Here is an 18,473-nt window from a genome sequence, read left to right as displayed (position 1 = left end):
TGAGTATGGTGTATTTAGTAACATTGTTTTTATGTGTTTGTCAGGAATTCATGAACATGGTCAGAGACTTTGAGCAGAGCAAAAGTCCAGGAGGTAACGACAGTATTCTCTCCAAACTGCGGCAAAGGTTGAAAGAAAAGGAGAAGGCTTTGGAGGTGGATATTCCTTCAGTGCAATCTTTTAACCATGGTGACTTTGCCTGGTTTCTGACATGTTTGTTTGTTCTCTTACAGCAAGCACTTGATGAGAAATTTGCTGCTATTGAAGAAAAAGACAATGAGATTCACCACCTGCAGCTGTTACTAAGGGAAAAAGAAAGAGACCTAGAAAGACTCAACAACTTGCTGTCTCATAATGAAGAAACTATCAATGTAAGTATCCGGAACTGGGATCTTTTCTATTGATTGATAATCACATAGTTGTGATTAAGTGTTATGCATACTCCTTTCTACTCCTTTCTTTGCAGAATTTTGACAGTCTGATTAAGGAGAAGGATGCAGAGCTGCAGCATCTTGCAAGTACCCTAAAGAACCTACAAAGAGCCAAGCAAGATGTGGAAGACAACCTGAACAGATCACTGAGGGAGAAGGACTCCATCATTAGCCAGCTGCAGCTCTCCCTGGAGGGCAAGACAAAGGATATGGAGGTTGGCTGACAAATAGTCACTCATTAAGGCCAAATTCCTTATAGTTTTTACTGTTCTGGTTTATGTCATTTGTACTTCAGTGCTTATTTTTCCCCCCTCTGTCTGTAGCAAATGGCTGAATCATTGCTGAACCAGTCACAGAGCCATGCGCGTGATCTGGCTGAACAGATGGGCCAAAGGTTAAAGGTCACAGAAGCCATGCTGGCTGAGGCTGTCAAGGCCAGGGAAAGACTGGTTGCTGACAATGAGAGTGCTGTAGAAAGCCTGTTTGCTACAATTAGCAGCAAAGACCAACTTCTGAAGGTTAGCATTTATGACAACAGGGCACGACAGAGTGTGCACAAACAACACTAACACTATTAACTTTGACTCTTTGTCGTCTCCAGGAGTCTGCAGAGCACTACAATCGCATGTTTTCTGAGCGCGCTCAGGAGATTCAGGAGCTGAAGAAGCAGCTGTCTGATAGACAGCAGGAGCTTGCCACTGCTGAGAAGCAAAGCTCCTCAACAGCCCAGGAGAGTTATTTAGAGACCGCGCAGCTCAAAGCCCTGCTTGCTGAAAAAGACAGCCTTATTAACGTAAGATCCTGTGGGATACAGCACAGCTATTCAGCTGTAAAATGTGTGGAAATCCAAACTCCCAAAGAGAATAACACATTCTGCCCCCCAATTCTATGCCCTGTTTGGAACTTGTTTTAAGATATTACCTGTACAAATTTGAATGTGCTGATTTTATATCTTTATAAACTGGCAGAAGCTTCTTCAGCGTGGTCAGGAGAGAGACCAGTTTCTGGCAGAGATGAGGCAGAAAGCAGAGCCAGATCAAGTGTTGGAGCTCAGACAAACTATTCAGATCATGCAAGAGAAGTTGGACGAGAGGGAAGGTAATGGATTTAGACCTGTAACACCCTCGCGCAGGTTATTTAAAGGTAGACTGCATGTTGGTGCTACGTTTGACTTTGTTTTGTCTGTGCTGAAGCTGAGCTGTCCAGGAGAAACAGCGAGGATAGCCAGGAGAACAACCCACTTTCCAAGAAAACAGTGGTCGTCCTGAAGAAGGAGCTGGCACAGAAAACTGAAGCACTGAACAAAGCACTGAAAAGGGAAAATGAACTGAAGGTCAGTGAGTTAGAAGCATTTAGTTAATCCATAATAGGATACAATTCTTAAGTGTCAATCATAATTCCCTACATCCCAATTTCTAGATTTCATTGGCTGAGCTTCAGTCGGCGCTATCTGAGCTGGAGGGTCACAGTGAAGGTCAGGCTGCTAATATTGAGTCCCTCACTGCAACTCTAAAGACCAAGGATGAGATTATCAGTGTAAGGATTCCACACAGTGTCAAAGTTGTGTCAGCAAGTGAAGGAGTTTTTCTTCTGATGTTTAACTTTTGACTTTGAGCAGGTTCTCCAGCAGCGCCTCAGTCAGAGAGGCCACACACGGCCTGATCATACCCAGGATCACGTCATTGTCTGTGGAATGGAGAGCTCCCTGCCTGTGCTTCCACAGAGAGAGAGTACCATGATCGGTGGAGACAGCCAGCAGGAAGTAAAGATGACCTGCTTTTTAAATTTTTTTAGAACAAAACATTACAATCTTGATGCTTTGTCTTTTAAGATAGTTTCTCTTCTCTCCTCAGGCCTTGCCCAACCTCACAGCTTTGCAACATGAGCACGATGCTCTGAACAGAGCCCTGAGGGCTGAACAGCAGCTCTATTCCAGCCTGGTAAAGACTGTGAAGGAGCAAGACAGGTAGTTATGTGCAACAGCTGCTTTAATGCAAAAAGGAGGAAAAAAATGCTTTGCGCTAACAGACTTTTTGGATGATTTGCAGTGCCCAGCGTCTCCATGCTCTACAGTTGGAGCTGACGGCAGTGCAGCTTCTCAGGCAGCAGCTAGAAGAGAGCATCAGAACTAATGAGGAGTTAAGGGGTGACTTGGAGAGAGAGATACACAGAGCCAAACTCAGAGAAGGTGCAGTGAAAACACACTTGGTTGTAGATGAGGATGGTGACTGAATGAGAGGGAAAGAAATAAAGGAATTAGAAAGGAGTGAATGAGAAAAGAAGTGCTTGTTATCATTTATTGTGGTTATAAAAGGTAGAAAATATAACTCATCATTAAAGGGAACCCTTAAACCCCGGTCATCTTTATTTAATATGTTTACTCGTCCTGCCGACAACTTCCATGTCTACTTTTTGTTGTGTTCTTCTTCAGCATGCATACCCGGTCCCTCCACTTTTCATCTTTGTGTGCTTTCTGTCTCTTCTGCTCTCATCATCATCCAGTTATCTGCATGTTTTTGTCTATAACACAGTCGCTCCCCTTTTCATTGTCTCTCAGTAAATGTATTGGTTTCACACCTGTCTGCTCTTTGTCCTTCATAAAAAATAAATAAAGACCTGTCTTCTCTGTCTCTCACTTTCAACATGCTGCTTGTTTGTTTTTGTTTTGTCCCTTTGCTTCTTGATTGCATCACTTTAGCACGCTTCTGGTTATTAATCCAACCCATCCAACCATCTGTCACATGAATAAAATTTAAAAGCATGGTTGTGCCATTTTCAAATGATTTAATAAAGGATATTAATGTGCAGAGTACCACATTAAAAGAACAGCTCTCCGGAAATAGAGCCTAATCCAAAAAGTGTGGCATTTATTTTCCTTTGACGTCATGCAGTTAATGTAATTCAGCACAGTTTGTCCTTCAGATTTGTTGTGGCATTAATGCACAGCCTTAAAACAGATTAAAAGTGTCACTCTGCGCTGAGGTCTAAGCCAAATAACTTGGACCATTCACTTGTCGTGTGCGCTCAGGCGACCACACACGTGCATGCTCCTCCCCACACCCCTGCCTGCAGAGAGCCAGGTGTAAAAATAGGTCAGCTGTAAGTAACAGGGACGCAGCTCACATTAGCACTGACTTGCAAGATAGACGTAGCAGGATAATTGTCACTGATTACATTTGCACACTTCATGCTTTGGTTATATAACCAACCATTATGATTTGTGTGCATAGGCTGCATGTTTACACACTTATGAAAAAGCACAATAATAATCATACTTTGTGATTGTGTATATTGTGGGTGTGCATTTTAGCTCCTTTACATATATTTTGCATATCTGACTTGGATTTTTTAGCAAGCCAAGATCCACTAACTGCACAATGTAAATCCACCATTTTTGTTTTTCATATTTTTTTACATTTTTCATTTACAAGGGTTTTTTTTTAATTTGTTTTTTTCAGTATTTTAATTAAAGAACATTAGATTGTAGACATCATGAAAAATATGAAAGTGAAAGGTATAATCCAAAGGTGTGTGTGCTGCGGTGTAAAACCTCAGCTTCGTGGCTGGTCTGTGTTTGCTTTTAAAGTTGTGAAAAAGAGCTGAAGTATACACCCTCTTTATGACATGTTTGACATATGCACATGAAGTCTTAAGTTAATGGTGCCTCATGGGAACTGCTTTAATGCCCTGTCATGCGTGGCTTTTTGTAACCCTCTGTGTATCGTTTCAGGTATGGACCTGATTAATCCTAAAGAGCTAGAGAGCATGAGACATCAGCTTGAAGATGCCCAGCGTTGGAATGCATCTCTGCAGGCACGCTTAGGAGCAATTCAGAACCGTGGAGGAGGGGTTGGTGGAGCCAACGATGGAGGTAAGACGAGAAAAAGATACCAGATGTCATATTCCAGTTTATATACAGACAACGTTATAAGATTATTTTAACGTTTTTCAGGCGACTCTTTGAGTTTCATTGGAGATCAGACTTCCTACATGAGTATCTGTGTAGGAGAGGGACTGGATGACAGCTTGTCTCATCTGTCTGCTCAGGAGCTTAAACAGAAGGTATTTTACATTTTGTTGCTTTTTGTCTCATTCTTATATAGTGTCACGTTGAAGTTAATTAGTGTGCTCCATGTGTCACTGTACCAACTGTAAAGCTGGAAATGTGTAAAAATGATTTCTCTCTGTGTTAAGGTGCTTGAGCTGCAAGACCATGTCAGCAGGCTGCAGACCTTAAACAGTGAACTGCAGAGCCAACTTTCACAAATTGAGAAGTCAGAGCGTGACACTGATGACAAAGAAGACAAAGACCGCAAAAAGCAGCTGCAAAGAGACGAGGTTGTACACAAGTTATAGTTACAAGTTATGGCTGCAAAGTTGTTGTTTTTTGTTTGTTTGTTTTAGGTCTTCCAAAAGAGTACACGTCTTGTCATTTATTAGTAATGTTTCTTCCAGAGTATGTCCACATTTAGAAAATACTTGAGAAATCACGAATCATTGTCTAACATCCTTCCTGTAATAGCTCCTTTCTAACCTTAGAACTTACAGCCTAACCTCTGTTCTGTCTAACCTGTTGCTAATTTCTCTTCCCTCTGTGGTACTAAATGTCTGAATTTTTTAACAAGTGTGTTTCTTGTATGTAGTAGAGTAAGTACCCTCTTTCTCTTTCCTTCATTTTACCTAATCAGTCCCTGTTTTATCTTTATCTCTGTGTCCCATAAAACGGTCTCTCTTCGCCATGCTACATTAGACACATCATGCCATTCTGCTGTTGCTGTGCTGTGCTTTATGGATTCTGTTCCCACTTTAAGTTTTCTTTTACCGAGCCATGTGTGTCATACTCGCCTCCCATCCCATTACTCTAGCAGCTCAAGAAGACGCTTGAGAAGCAGCCTCTAGTTCAAAGTAACAAGACACATCTCCCTGGTCAGGACAAAGAGAGCCAGACATGCAGTAAACTAGGACAGGTATGAAACTGATGATCATTAAACAACTGAGTGCTTAAGTACTATTTGAAGAGTTTATAAAACCTGCTTTCTAAATAATCGCTCTTTTAGATGTTGTCAGAAAAGCTTTTGGATGATGTGAGCATGGACAGTGGCCTCAGCCAGAGTAGAGAGCGTGCTCACTCTAGCAGCGACATCTTGGACACTGGGGAGGAATATTCTAGGGAGATGAACACAGATTTAATGGCACTTAAATCCCTATTAGCTGATTGTGGGTCAACATCTGTCTCGCACCTTAGGTAGGTCTTTCAATTCAGAGTCTACTCCTTATTTTCCCCATTACTTGGTAGTTAGAAGTCTGAACTGTAATCTGGTCGAATGTTTCTCATTACAGAGCAGAAATGCTCAGGCTCAGATCAGAAAATGATGAGCTGCGGGGTCTCCTGAAGGAACAGAAATCGTCTGAGTACAAAGAAAAAGAGAGCACCGATGCCTCAGGGAACAGCAGTGAGGGACAGGCTGAGTTGAGGAAGAGTTTGGAAGCACTGGACACAGAAGATGCAAAGGTCACCAAACTGTCAAAGAAGAAGGGAGGGAAGAAGTGGAATGAGATTTCGGACAGGGAGAGTCCCATTACCAATGTCAGCACTGCAGATGACGAGGAGAGTCCAAGAACTAATTGCCAGCCACACAGCAACAGTGAAAAAAAGCATTTTGCAAAACATAGGGTAAGTTTTGTACTGCAGAAGAAATAAAAAGACATCACTCTTTCCTGCATGAAGGTGTTTTGGGGTTTTAATGTCTGTTTCTTGTGTTTGTGTAAATTGTAGTCTGGAGGCAGATCTCGCCTTCCTGTGCCTGTGAGGCTGAGGGTGGAGTCTAACAGCAGCAGCAGGAAGCCTGGAAGCTCTGAGCAGCTCAAAACTGATGGACTTCAGCACCTTGATTCAGATGATGTCTACTGGTCTGACCAGCATGTACACACAGACTCTGACACTCACACATCACTCCAGCACAGCACTTCCCCTTCCGCCACCCTTGGATACCCTAATCGTAGCTGTAGTCCAGTGGGATCCGACAAGGGCTCTGAAGCCAGAGCATCACTGGATCACACCCAAGATGATTCTGCACTATATACTCAGCTGGAACTTCTCCACCAGGAGTGCCAGGAGAAAGAAGCACTGATCAACAAGCTGAGTGAGCAGCTTGCTGATTGGGAAGAACTTCATGCACAGCTCCGGGAGAAAGACAGACTGAACTCCCAGTACGTAGAGGCTTTACAGGCAGCAGAATCTACCATCGCTTATCTGACTGCCTGCAGTCTGGACAGCCAGGGTGGATTTGGTTCACACACAGGTTCTGGTTCTGTGGGTTCTGACGCGTCTCTCCATGGTAGATGCGTTGAGCTGCAGAAAGCCTTGCAGCAGAAAGAGGAGTTCAACAACCAGCTCATCGAGCTTCTGAATTTGGCAGAGAAAGTCATCAGCTCTGCAGAAAGCCAAGAAAAGAATCCTGAAATCAGCGAACTTTGTCAAAGGATTGAGGGAGCTTTGCAGCAGCTGCATAGCTCTCCAAAGGAAGAAAGCACCAGAGGGGTGCTTCAAGGTACTGACGACTCTCTGCATGAGCTGCAGCGTCATGCAGACTCTTTGCAAGAAGCACTTTGGGAGCAGAATAGGCTCAATGCAGAGCTGCAAGAAAAACTGAGGGCCACAAATGCTACTGCACAACATGGATACACCAGTGACAGAGTAGCAGCAGAGTCACTTAAAGAAAATGAGGCAAAGGAACACCACGGTCCTGATACTAGTTTAAATCAAGAGGCGATTGACGTTCTAAGGAACTGCTTTAGCGCAACAGAGTCCGCTGTTGCCTCTTTAGCAGCACACTGCACAAATTCTGGCTCCGTGACTGCTGGCAGATCCCAGATCAGCTCTGACTTGCAGATAAATTTAGACAAACTTCAGAGAGCCCTCCAAGAGCGGGAGCAACTTGGAGAACCTGCCCCACCAATCTCCGAACCCAGCAACAACCTGTCTACTGCTTCAACTGGAACAAAGGTACTAGAGCTTCATCGCCATCTCTGTCTTCTCTATGAGGTCTTCAGTGATTACTCTCAGAGGATATCTGAGCTCCAGGCTTCCCTGCAAGAAGAGAGGAGTCACAAAATGGAGAGGGAAGCCCACAGGGCAGTGCAGGACGGCAAAGGGTTACCGCCAAGTGTTCAGGTTGAACTGGAAACACTGCACAAAGCACTGAGGGAGAAGAAGAAGGCATGTAAAAGCCTGGAGGCGAAACTGGCCACTGCTCTTACCAGTACATCCTCTCCTGAAATGATAAAGAAAGGTAAGCTGTTGAGCAGCTTTCTTCTACATGTGCTTGTCCACAGTAATTCAAATGATTTTGTGATACTGCAAATCCCAGTTTGGTCAGGAACAACATAAGTAGGGATAGAGACATATGTGAACTCCTTGATTGATTTCTTCCTAACCAAACGTATATTGCTTCCAATGCCAGCTCCTGAGCAGGATGACAAAGGCGTGCAGGTGGATTTGCAGGACCTGGGTTACGAAACCAGTGGCAAGAGTGAGAACGATAGGGAAGAGAGCAGTAGCACAGGTAGACAGCCTTCAGACAGACTCTGCATGTCTGTCTGCTGAGTGGATACTAATCTCAAGTGTGGACAGCTTCTCTTAATGTAGAATGTATGCATGAGGAGTGAACAAGGGCACACTGTCTCTGAGAAATATTTTCTGCCTGGGTCTCCGTAACCACACAGTCTTTTTCTGGTTTTTAACTGTGGAATTTTCTTCACCCTTCCTAAATTTGAATGGGCTGTCTCTATTCATGCATGTTTTCACTTAAGGTTTGGGAATGTCTTTTGAGCACTCATTAACCTTTTACCTTGATTTCTTGTCCTATTCAAATTTGGCTGTATCACAAATGACTTCTTTCCTCACACTGCTCAATCACTGTTTATTTTCTACAACTTGCACTGGACTCTCCTCCCCATAGTCTAATGTTTTTGTGCTTCCTGTGTTGCCAGATTTAGAGGTTGGGGTAAACCCTAGTTGCAGTGGCTCCAGCCTGCCTTCCCTGTTGAAACATGAACAGGCCAATTTCTCCTCTACTGAAAATTTGGACTCAACCTCCAGCACCCCGTACCCTAGTTCCCCAGCTCTCAGCTCAGCCAAGGTATTTATCTTATTATTTGCTTATTATCTTATTCCTCTCTCCCAGCACTCCACAGCAAAGTTCACTAGGGAATGATGGGGAATGTCACTACTGTGGTCAGCTCAGATGCAGAGCTGTGTCTGTGAGCACAGGAGTCCTCCTGCTGCTCAAACCTTCTGTTTGTTGAGTGACGACCAATCAGAATAGAGGAGGACTGGGTCTTAGAGGTTTACCAAGGCCTAGTGTAAGATAAATACCATTATTATGAACCATGATTCATACAGCAGTCAAGTGAATAACACTGATTATCTCTTCATCATGGCACCTGTTAGAGGGTGGGATATATTAGGGAGCAAGTGAACATTTTGGAAAAATGGGCAAGTGTGAGGATTTGAGTGAGTTTGACAAGGACCAAATTGTGATGACTATATGACACAGTCAGCGCATCTCCAAAACTGCAGCTCTTGTGGGGGGTTCCCAGTCAGCAGTGGTCAGTAGCAACATCTGTCAAAAGCGGAAGGAAGGGAATAGTGGTGAACCAGTAACAGGGTCGTGGACATCGAACGCTCTTTCATGCACATGGGAAGCAGAGTCTGGTCCCTGTGGTCCAGTCCAACAAACGAGCTACTGTAGCTCAAGTCTCTGACTGCTGTCCATCACTGATCACAATGGACTCGTGAGCATCAGAACTGGAGCGTGGAGCGATGGAAGAAGATGGCCCAGTGTGATGAATCACTTTAAATGATGAATGCACTATGGGAAGAAGACACAGAGGAGGCAGTGTGATGCTTTGGATAATGTTCTGCTGGGAAAACTTAACTTATTCCATCCATGTGGGTTGTTACTTTGATCCATATCACCTACCTAAGCGTTTTTGCAGATCATGTGCACCCTTTCATGGAAGCGGTATTCCCTGATGGCTGTGGCCTCCGTCAGCAGGACAGTGCGTCCTCCCAAAATGGTTCAGGAGTGGTTTGAGCAATGAGTTTGAGGTGTTGACTTGGCCTCCAAATTACCCAGATCTCAATATAGGTGAGCATCTGTGGGATGTGTTGGACAAATGGCCCGATCCATGGAGGCCCCATCTCACAACTTACAGGACCTGAAGGATCTTTTGGTGCGAGACACCACAGCACATGGGTTTAGTGAAGTCCATGCCTTGACGGGTCAGAGATGTTTTGATGGCAAAAAGAGGACCAACACAATATTAGGCAGGTGGTCATAATGTTATGACTGATGGGTGTATAAGGCAACTCAAGCAGATTCTTAAAATAAATACATGTATCAAGAAATGAGAATAAGGTGTGTTTGAGAACATTTACATACATTACAGTCATTTTAAACAGCTTTGTGAGAATCAACAGTGTAACAACAATGATCAGAAGTTACAGCATGTGTTACTGGTTTGATTCCATTTAACATTAGTTTTCACTTTTAAAAATCTGAACCTTCTTCCATCTGTTTTATTTTTAGGTGAGTCTGAAAGGTCTGCAGGTCTATAGTGAGTATGGTGTTTCTGAGGACCCACTGCAGCTTCAGGGACAAGTCAGAGAGCTCAAGGTCCAGCTGGAAAACCAGACAAAACTAATCCTCCAAATGCAGAGCCTTCTGAGTAGGAACTCCCTCTCCAGTGACTTGGTCAACAACACCTCAGACCCGTCTGTGATCAAGGACCAAGAGGGTGCACAGAAAGACGACCGTAGTCAAGATGGCAGCCACAGAAGTGGGCAGCTAAGGGGGAAGAAGGCTGGGGAGAACCAGGCAATTAAGGATAAAAGCAGCCGGGTAAATATGGAGCTGGAAGGAGAGAGGAGGCTGAACAGAAGCATCAGTGAACAACTACAGCCATCCCGCAGCCGCTCCACATCACCTGCTAGGTTAACCATCTTTGAAGTGTTTTATTAGTACTTCTTATTTATTAGTACCTTCTTTACTCTAAGGAAAATCTGCACGATCTTTTTCTTTCTTTCTTTTTTTTTTTTTTAAATTGTCCCTAATTTGGTCTTCTCCACAGCCTGGACTCCCTTGTGAAGTCACAGGCCCGAGAGCTCTCGCAGCTGAGGCAGCAGATCAAGGAGAGCCGCAGGCTGGGAGCCCTGCACCGGCGGCAGCTGGAAGAGCTGAACCAGGCCTTCAAAGAGCTGCTGCAGGCTGAAAAGGTCGACTGCTACATGGGAGAGGTGGTTAAAGAGCAGCTGGACAAGAGCCTGAGCATTCTGGACAGGCTGGAGGGACGGCTGGACAAAGGTAGCTGCTGCCGTCATTGCAATTGTAGTAGTTGCTTTGCCTAAATTATTATATAGATCCATGATGAGGTGTTGTTCATGTAGTATCTGCCATCACTGCAGACGTGTATTTGTGGTTATGCGACAGAATTTACTTAGTGTGCTTGGAGGATGTGTGTTAGTGCCGTGGTAGTATAATGATTGGAGGAGACAAGTGCAGTTCAAGCAAAGCCATTTTAGAGCATGAAGGGCATTATTTTAATGAAAGAAATTACTTGATATAGTGATCGATTAACTTACTGATGATTTCCTTCATTATCAAAGAGTAGTTTTAAAGGCAGTTGTTAAGTCATAATAAAATTATGGGCGGGTACAAACTTGACTTGACAGTCTAACAAGGGGAAAACAGACGCCACCAGAAGAGAAACAAAGACAGAAGAGCAGCCACTCGTAACTGATTTGTACAGACACGTCCATGACAGCGTCTTTTTCTGTCTTGTAGGAGAGACTCATCTGGATAATGAGGATGTGCCAGCTCTTGAATTGTCTCGCAGGTACAAATACATTATTTCTTTATTTTTAGTGTATGCAACAGTGGGTGAAACATTTATCACATATATATGTTATATAATGAGGAATTAGCTTTTTTTTAAAAAAGCTGATGTTTACTTTTCCATCCTTCTAGTGACCTAGACTGTAGTCCCTTTGTCAAGGTCACATGTGTGACTGTATTTTTGGGTCATTAGCTGAGCTCTTTGAGATGTTTGTCTCATTATGACCCTTTTAAAACTGCCCCCAGCTATTTGCATTATGACCCTGGGCTGTGCACGTGAATAGTTGTCCTGCTGTTGACCTATTTTGTTTCTGTGTCAGCCAGAAGTAAATTAAGGCTCTGCTGCCCATCACTGGGTCAATATTGTCACTCTGTATTCCCCATGCTTTCAGTTTCACATCATAGCCATCTTAAACTTTGACTTTTTTACCTTTTTATTGGCAGCAAATGCTATAAGTGAGCAGTTAATACAACAATAATAACTGTAGACTTGCAAAATTGCAATTTGTTTGTTTTGGACACAGTAAAATAATTGTATCCTTCCATCCTTGATATGAATAGGTAATGCATTTTTTAACCACACACTTGTATCAAATTATAAATGAAGGTTGCTCAGAGCCACGCGCATTAATCCATATTACCACTGATGTGGGCAGTTTTGGGGAGCTTCAGCAGACATCACAATCACTGCTGTCCTATGAGGAGTGCATGAGAGGTCCTCCTGAAAGCTTGTGTAGAATCCAGCAGGAGATAGATTATCTGCGTCTGGAGCTAGAGGGTGAGAGAGAGCTGCTGCAGCAGCACGTCGCCCTGCTCGTCCAGCAAAACCTCACCCTGGCTGATTGCGCCAGGGAGCAGCTGGACCTGTGAGTGGGTTTGATCCAGACAGCATGACGTTTGCCGTGAGCTCCTGTGTCAGATTTCCCAGCTGTGTGTTGTTTGAAGCCCGCTGGTTATAGGAACATAGTTTTCTTTACTTTTTGGGGTTGCTGTTCCTTTTTCTCTCCCAGCAGTCATACCGAGGCCTCCCGACTGGTGTTAACACGCATCATTCCTTCTCCTTCCAGGTTGGCTAAAGAGCTGCAGGAGAAGAACCGTCTCATCCAGAGCCTGCAGAGCCAGATTAGACGCCAGAGTCTCAGCAGCCACCACAGCTCTCAGTCTGATCTGTCCCACTCAGACAGGACTTCTTCCTCCTGCCACAGCAGCCCAACCACACAAGGTGGCAATCGAACCCACAGTAAGTATTTCTGGATCCAATGCTTTAAGTCTCAGAAGCCTTTTTTTTTTTCTTTTTTCTTTTTTTTTTAGATAATGTCAGATGGGTATATTTTGTGCCAGACTAGGATTAATTCAGTTTGCTTCATTAAAAATGCATATTTTCTTCCCTTCTTGCCCGTTGCACAGTCATTGAGATCAAACGGCTCCCCTTCTACGTGCACAGGCAGTCTAGTGCCTGCCTGTAATACCACTTATTGTCCACTCAGATCCTTTCTGTTGCAGTGAGGCGTTCTGCAGGACAAAGCTTGCCAGCCAAGGCCAGAGGAGGTGTCCAGTTTCAATCCACTGCCACTTAAAGTTGCATTATTCAGTGGCACATATCTGTTTCAATCTTCCGATATTTTGTGACCACGAAGGCTATTGCAGAGACAAGTGAAGTCCTTTAGAAGCACCTGGAGACAAAGAATAATAATAATATGCAATTTGGATTTGAAGTGTTGGATTACTCATGTGTTGTCGTCTTCCTGTGCACGTTCAGGTCAACAACTACACTCTGATTGGACAGGTGCAACTGTGTCACCTGTAGGAGGAGCTCAGGACGAAGGTGTGTCCGGTCACAGAGATGCTGGTGGCAGACTGCAGGGCCTGCAGAGGGAGAACGGGCGGCTGCAGGAGCAGCTGAGGAGCAGCGAGGAGCTTAACGCCACCCTACGCAGCGAACTGGACCTGCATCGCTCTATCATGGCCCAGACCACCTCCCATCATCAGGAGCAGGAACAAGGGCACGACCAGGAGGGCTCAGGGCCTCAAACAAAGGCACAGAAACAAGATGGAGACACGAGCGCACAAAGGAATGCTGGAGAACAGCCTCATACGATGAATTCAGGTAAATATAAAGCAATAGTAGGCTGATTAGCATGTCAGTTAATGACTACATTATATAGAGAAATGTTGTTAATCATATGAGCTGTGTGAGTTTGTTGCTAATGTAAAGAAGTGAAAAAACAACATGGAATAAGTGAATTTAAGTGTGCTTTATCCACGTGTGTCTGTTAGACCTGCTGGCAGAGCATCTACAGGAGATCAGAGCTTTGCGACAACGACTGGAGGAAAGTATTCGCACCAACGACCGTCTCAGGGAGCAGCTGGAGAGGAGACTAGCTGAAGTGGAAAAAGACCCAGGTACACACCAAAAAACTGTCTTTGAGTATTTAGGGTCTTTTGTTTCCACATGTCCAACATAATTACATGGTCCTTATGCATGTGTATGTGCCATGTTCAGCAGCCACCAACATCTTCATCCACGGCAACGAGGAGCAGGGTCAGCTGACTCAGGAGGTGCGATTCCTCTGGGGACAAAACCAAACTCTGAAGGAACAGCTCAGCATGGCATCCAGAGGTATCACTCTTTTTATGTTTAGTTAAAAATCACATGATTTTCAGGAAGAAAAAAAGAAGAGGAGAGAAACGGATGCTAATTTCTCGTTTTGTCCTTGTTGATGCTGATCTATAATACCCTTAATATTTTTCCTTTATCTCTGGGAATTACATGTTTAACAAGGTTTACAAACTTTATTTCCTCCAGACAAGCAGAAGGAGAATGAGAAGCTCCGGGAGACCCTGGCCAGGCGGACGGCCAAACTGGAGCAGAGCAGGAGGGAGTGTGAAGCTCTGAGGCAGGAAAACGGCCAACTGCAGGAGCGACTGGAGCACAGCAGCCGGGAAAACTCCCAGCTGCAGGATTCACTGCACCGCAGCAGGGAGGAGCTGCACAGGTACACACACACACAACATCAGTCCTGATGGGAGCACACATTTCTACACTACACGCTTAATGTCATTAAAGCACTCATTTGTGTAACCTGACACTCCACACAGCTACTAATGGCCATTCTAAAAAGTCATTACTGTTGCCATTATTCCTTACTGTTAGTACGTCTCTGAAACCTGAGCTCATCACTTGAAGGCTCATCCGTGAACACACACATGCACACGATGCTACAGTGATGCTATAGTGATGCTATGTGACCTCTTGCCACGGGTCCTGCTGACATGAGGCTGACACTCAAAACCAGGAGTGTAGATTACTGTCAGATCACATCTCCTCTCCCTTTCATTCACCCAAGTGTGTCACTTTGTCTAATATATACACATTAGGCTTGTTGTAGTTGGTGTTTCTGTTTTATATGTGTGTGTGTGTGTGTGTATAGATAGATAGATAGATTTGATAATTCTTTTTTAATCTATCAAATTTTAAAGGCAAGGCATCACTTTAGGCTGAATTTTTGTGTTGGCTACGCTTTCAATCACTGTCTCCAGGTTGCAGTGCGAGGTGAAGCTCCAAAGGCAGCAGCTGTCTGACTCCCAGCATCTCCTCCAGACACTGCGGGTGGAGCTGCAAGTTTACGAAAAAATAAAGAGCGAGTCTAACAAACACAACGGTACTGCACGATTTCCATTTTTGTTTTTCAGTAGCTGGAGTTCTTCTGAAATGTTTGTGCTGTAGTCAGATTTTCCAGCAGCTTGCACGAGTATTGGAGGAAGAAACCTTTACTTTTTGTTGTATAGAAAAATTTTTGGATCATGTTTGGATTGGTGTACTGACAAGATGATAGATTGTAATGAGAATGTCTAATGATATTGTCTAATAACTGGTGTATTGGGGGTTTTTTTGGATGCAACATGGCCACATGGGGGCAGTAAAGAGGGAGACAATGAGATCATCTTCAAGAGGAAACCCTCCAAACTTGTATTCAGTTTTGTTTTTAGCATTTATGGGTGTATTTGCAGAATCTTTTGATTGCACCTTGTCCACCAGATTTGACACTGTATAAACTAAGTAATGGTGACACCATCGAACTTCAATTAACCTCAAATCCTGTTTGGAATTCCTGCACTACAGTTTCTCAACCCTTATCAGCCGACATTCACAACATTTTATATGCATAATGTTCCTGTTGGCTGGCATGATCAAATTTAAGGCCTTTACACACCAGACGTGTAATTTTGCAGTATTTATTTTTTCAGATCCATTTTAATTTTGATTTGTTTTTTTATTCTTTTGTTCTTATTTCTCACATGCGAATAAAAATATATGACCACAAGTTTGTAGAAATGTACCTGTGGGGTTGCAGCAGTTCTCAGCCTCAGCGTCACTAACAGGAGGATATTTCTCTCTGGTTTGGCGTGCAGAATCCAGCGAGGTGGCCCAGGAGCCGTCCACTCACACTTCCTCCGGCTCTGTGGACCTGGGCGAGCTGCTGTCAGAGATCAGACACTTGAGGCTTCAGCTGGAGAGGAGCATCCAGACCAACACGGCTCTGCGGCAGAGACTGGAGGAGCAGCTGCTCAGAGGACCCGGCCGCTCTGAAACCATCAACATTAACTACCTGCTGTCCTCTCCAGGTAAACGGAAAGCACGTTCCTGCATGCCGATGAGCTTTGATGGATTCAGAAGGCCACGTAGGCACTGCCAGGTCATGGCAGGTCAGGTGTTTCATTTGCTTATTTATTTTTTATCACTCTTAGATGAAGGGGGCAGGTCGCCGGGCCGAGAAGGCTGTGACACTGTCCATCACTCGTTTCAGACTCACAGAGAACACACCAGCGTCCACCACGGTAAGAAAAGCTCTTCAAAGCTGGTCCTGAAGCCAAATCACATATTTTTATGAAAGCAAATACAGACTGATGACATTTGAACTCTCCTGGATCTGCTATGTTGGATCTTTTCAGATGTGAGATATCAATCTCTCTCAGAGGTGGATGGTGGCTCGGTCAGCAGCAGCTCTGGGGACAGCGTTTCCGGTGCTCCCTCTCGGCTGGTGCCGGGTCACCGGATGTGGGCGAGCCGCAATGGGCGCCACATTTTGGGCTTGATTGAAGACTACAACGCGCTCCGCAAGCAGATCTCAGAGGGCCGGAAGCTGTCACGCAGTATGGACACGCAACTGCAGGAGTGTCTGCACATGCTTCAACAGCAGGGCTGTGACAACAAGGTGGGGAGCTCATCGCGAGGTTTAAATAGACCGAACTTTCCAGAAAATAGAAACGTGATGTTAGCCTGTCCACATCTTTGTAGGTGATTGAACAGCAGCATCTGAAGAGTTTATCCTGCAGCATTAACACCGTGCACCAGGTGCTGGAGGAGGCTGGCCGACTGCTCAAACTGGTGTGGAGAGTATCTTTGCCAGTTGGGAACACAGCAAGAGACAGCTGCAACAACCAGCAGGTAAACACACGCACAGCACACATTGTGTATCCGGGCTCTCCAGTTAAACATCTGCAGACCAAATTCTTTCTTTCCTGCTATCCTCCAAATCAGGATGAGCTGCTGAGAAATGAGATAGCCCGACTGAAGAGCCGGCTGTCCCAGCAGGAGAGGATGCTGAGCGGAGCAATCAAGCGTCTCCGCACCACCAACCAGCTCAAAGAGGGAATGGAGAGAGTCATCATCGATCAGTGTAAGTTCATCTGCTTTTACTTTTAAACTGCACAGAAGATGAAATGGTGGTTGAAGCAGTTTTGCAGCTATTTGAGTTTATTGATGGAAGTATTTATCAAGTCAGTCTCTCTGCTCCTGTTTTGTAGTTTATTTCTTTGTGTGATATTATTTTATAAAGTAAATATCAAATCTTGATACCGGTATAATTATACAAGACAAGAAAAATAAAATTGTTTTATTTTTGTCCTTCGTAGTGTCTCTGACCCATGGAGTGTTGAAGAAAGCCAGGGGGAATTTAGAGGTAAGCCGACAGTAAGAAGTGTATGACCCAGTTATAATATGTCAGACTAATGCTGTTACCCACAGTGGTATTTTCTCCATTAGTGAATTACTCCTCTTTTCCCCCCTTTTTTCCTCTCTGTGAAATATCGGTAGACAAATTACTGTACCCAGTTTGGCCTGAAAGGCCTGTCTGGAGGACCAGACGAAGGTTAGTGTGGATGCGTTGCTCTGGTTGTTTCTCCTGCATGAAGCAAATACCAGAATTTAAACGTGTAATGAGACACACAGTTGTTGGGAGGATCATGCCTACGACTGTGTCCTCCTAACACTGTATGAACTGTTAGGCTTTAGCCAGATATTTGGAAATTTCAGTTGTGGCACCTTTTAGATTTACGCTCACAGGGGTGTGTTTTGTGTGGCCTACGGCAAACATACTTTTAGCTTTGCAACTATTCATTTAACAAGATGACAGATGCATGTGTCTGAAGATAAGATTGGAAAACTTACTTGAAATATTTTTTGTGCCTTAAGCATTGTTTTTGTTTATCCTGCATGTTTGTGGCCAAAGGTGTAAAGTGACCATTAAAGCCAGCCAATTGTTTTACTTTACAACCTCAACTTTTCTTTTCAGGAAGTCCCAGTCAATGGCCAGTAGTAGACACTACAGACCCTCAGCCTGAGCAGACGAATGCCCCAGTTTCCAGACGGACTTCAGCGAGGCACTCTGAATCCTCGGAGGATCCCAACAGCGACAACTCTTTGCAATGCAGCTACTAAAGGTGCCAGCAAAGCACCCACACAGCAGCTTCCCAGTCTGCATCCTGCCTTTCCGTCCTGCTGTAAAACTGTCACCTTAACCTTAGAAAGCTAAGCTTTTCCTACCTTATTGCACATGCCCTGCCTTTACTTTGATTTCTATAAAAAGGTACTGAAGTTGTAAAAGTTTTCTTTAAAAGCAAGAGTATGCCTCTGTAAATAATAATCTGTGCGATTCAGATATTTTCCTTTTATTCGTTTTATATGACGCATACGACAACATGACTGTATTTTATTACTGACTTCCAGTTTTTACTTGTTGTCGTCGTCGTCATCTGTCAGTTTATGTACAGGATTGTTTAGATCAACTGTGTTCTAGCAAGTATGTGCAAATGCAGTAAAATAAACTGAATGCTGAAGCCTTCGAGTCTGCAGCAGTTTGAT

General features: G+C 44.2%; 1 protein-coding gene across 9 annotated transcripts in view; it reads left to right on the top strand.

Moving 5' to 3' along the window:
• cdk5rap2 (CDK5 regulatory subunit associated protein 2) overlaps nucleotides 1-18,456 on the top strand; it is a 31,889-nt gene extending 13,433 nt beyond the window's left edge. For 5 of the 9 annotated variants that reach the window (XM_063478249.1, XM_063478252.1, XM_063478251.1 and 2 more), the window contains 37 exons: nucleotides 45-155; nucleotides 234-371; nucleotides 467-646; nucleotides 755-949; nucleotides 1,033-1,224; nucleotides 1,400-1,529; nucleotides 1,625-1,764; nucleotides 1,851-1,967; nucleotides 2,050-2,193; nucleotides 2,285-2,397; nucleotides 2,480-2,619; nucleotides 4,162-4,302; nucleotides 4,384-4,493; nucleotides 4,626-4,769; nucleotides 5,297-5,398; nucleotides 5,489-5,676; nucleotides 5,772-6,105; nucleotides 6,208-7,723; nucleotides 7,895-7,996; nucleotides 8,424-8,572; nucleotides 10,025-10,428; nucleotides 10,566-10,798; nucleotides 11,279-11,330; nucleotides 12,397-12,569; nucleotides 13,089-13,436; nucleotides 13,607-13,732; nucleotides 13,833-13,949; nucleotides 14,136-14,325; nucleotides 14,870-14,991; nucleotides 15,743-15,955; nucleotides 16,079-16,168; nucleotides 16,283-16,545; nucleotides 16,629-16,778; nucleotides 16,872-17,010; nucleotides 17,246-17,292; nucleotides 17,427-17,481; nucleotides 17,905-18,456. In XM_063478249.1, coding sequence (XP_063334319.1) covers nucleotides 45-155; nucleotides 234-371; nucleotides 467-646; nucleotides 755-949; nucleotides 1,033-1,224; nucleotides 1,400-1,529; nucleotides 1,625-1,764; nucleotides 1,851-1,967; nucleotides 2,050-2,193; nucleotides 2,285-2,397; nucleotides 2,480-2,619; nucleotides 4,162-4,302; nucleotides 4,384-4,493; nucleotides 4,626-4,769; nucleotides 5,297-5,398; nucleotides 5,489-5,676; nucleotides 5,772-6,105; nucleotides 6,208-7,723; nucleotides 7,895-7,996; nucleotides 8,424-8,572; nucleotides 10,025-10,428; nucleotides 10,566-10,798; nucleotides 11,279-11,330; nucleotides 12,397-12,569; nucleotides 13,089-13,436; nucleotides 13,607-13,732; nucleotides 13,833-13,949; nucleotides 14,136-14,325; nucleotides 14,870-14,991; nucleotides 15,743-15,955; nucleotides 16,079-16,168; nucleotides 16,283-16,545; nucleotides 16,629-16,778; nucleotides 16,872-17,010; nucleotides 17,246-17,292; nucleotides 17,427-17,481; nucleotides 17,905-18,050 — 7,254 coding nt within the window. In that variant the 3' untranslated portion in view covers nucleotides 18,051-18,456. The remainder of the gene's footprint in view (nucleotides 1-44; nucleotides 156-233; nucleotides 372-466; nucleotides 647-754; nucleotides 950-1,032; nucleotides 1,225-1,399; nucleotides 1,530-1,624; nucleotides 1,765-1,850; nucleotides 1,968-2,049; nucleotides 2,194-2,284; nucleotides 2,398-2,479; nucleotides 2,620-4,161; nucleotides 4,303-4,383; nucleotides 4,494-4,625; nucleotides 4,770-5,296; nucleotides 5,399-5,488; nucleotides 5,677-5,771; nucleotides 6,106-6,207; nucleotides 7,724-7,894; nucleotides 7,997-8,423; nucleotides 8,573-10,024; nucleotides 10,429-10,565; nucleotides 10,799-11,278; nucleotides 11,331-12,396; nucleotides 12,570-13,088; nucleotides 13,437-13,606; nucleotides 13,733-13,832; nucleotides 13,950-14,135; nucleotides 14,326-14,869; nucleotides 14,992-15,742; nucleotides 15,956-16,078; nucleotides 16,169-16,282; nucleotides 16,546-16,628; nucleotides 16,779-16,871; nucleotides 17,011-17,245; nucleotides 17,293-17,426; nucleotides 17,482-17,904) is intronic. The other 4 variants (XM_063478245.1, XM_063478246.1, XM_063478247.2 and 1 more) reach the window with 4 other exon arrangements.
• Nucleotides 18,457-18,473: the final 17 nt, after the last annotated feature.

Source organism: Pelmatolapia mariae, linkage group LG7, assembly GCF_036321145.2.
Source record: "Pelmatolapia mariae isolate MD_Pm_ZW linkage group LG7, Pm_UMD_F_2, whole genome shotgun sequence".
In the NCBI taxonomy this organism is placed as follows: domain Eukaryota; kingdom Metazoa; phylum Chordata; class Actinopteri; order Cichliformes; family Cichlidae; genus Pelmatolapia; species Pelmatolapia mariae.
The sequence above is the reverse complement of the archived record's forward strand: the minus strand, read 5'-3'. Positions and strand labels throughout refer to the sequence as shown.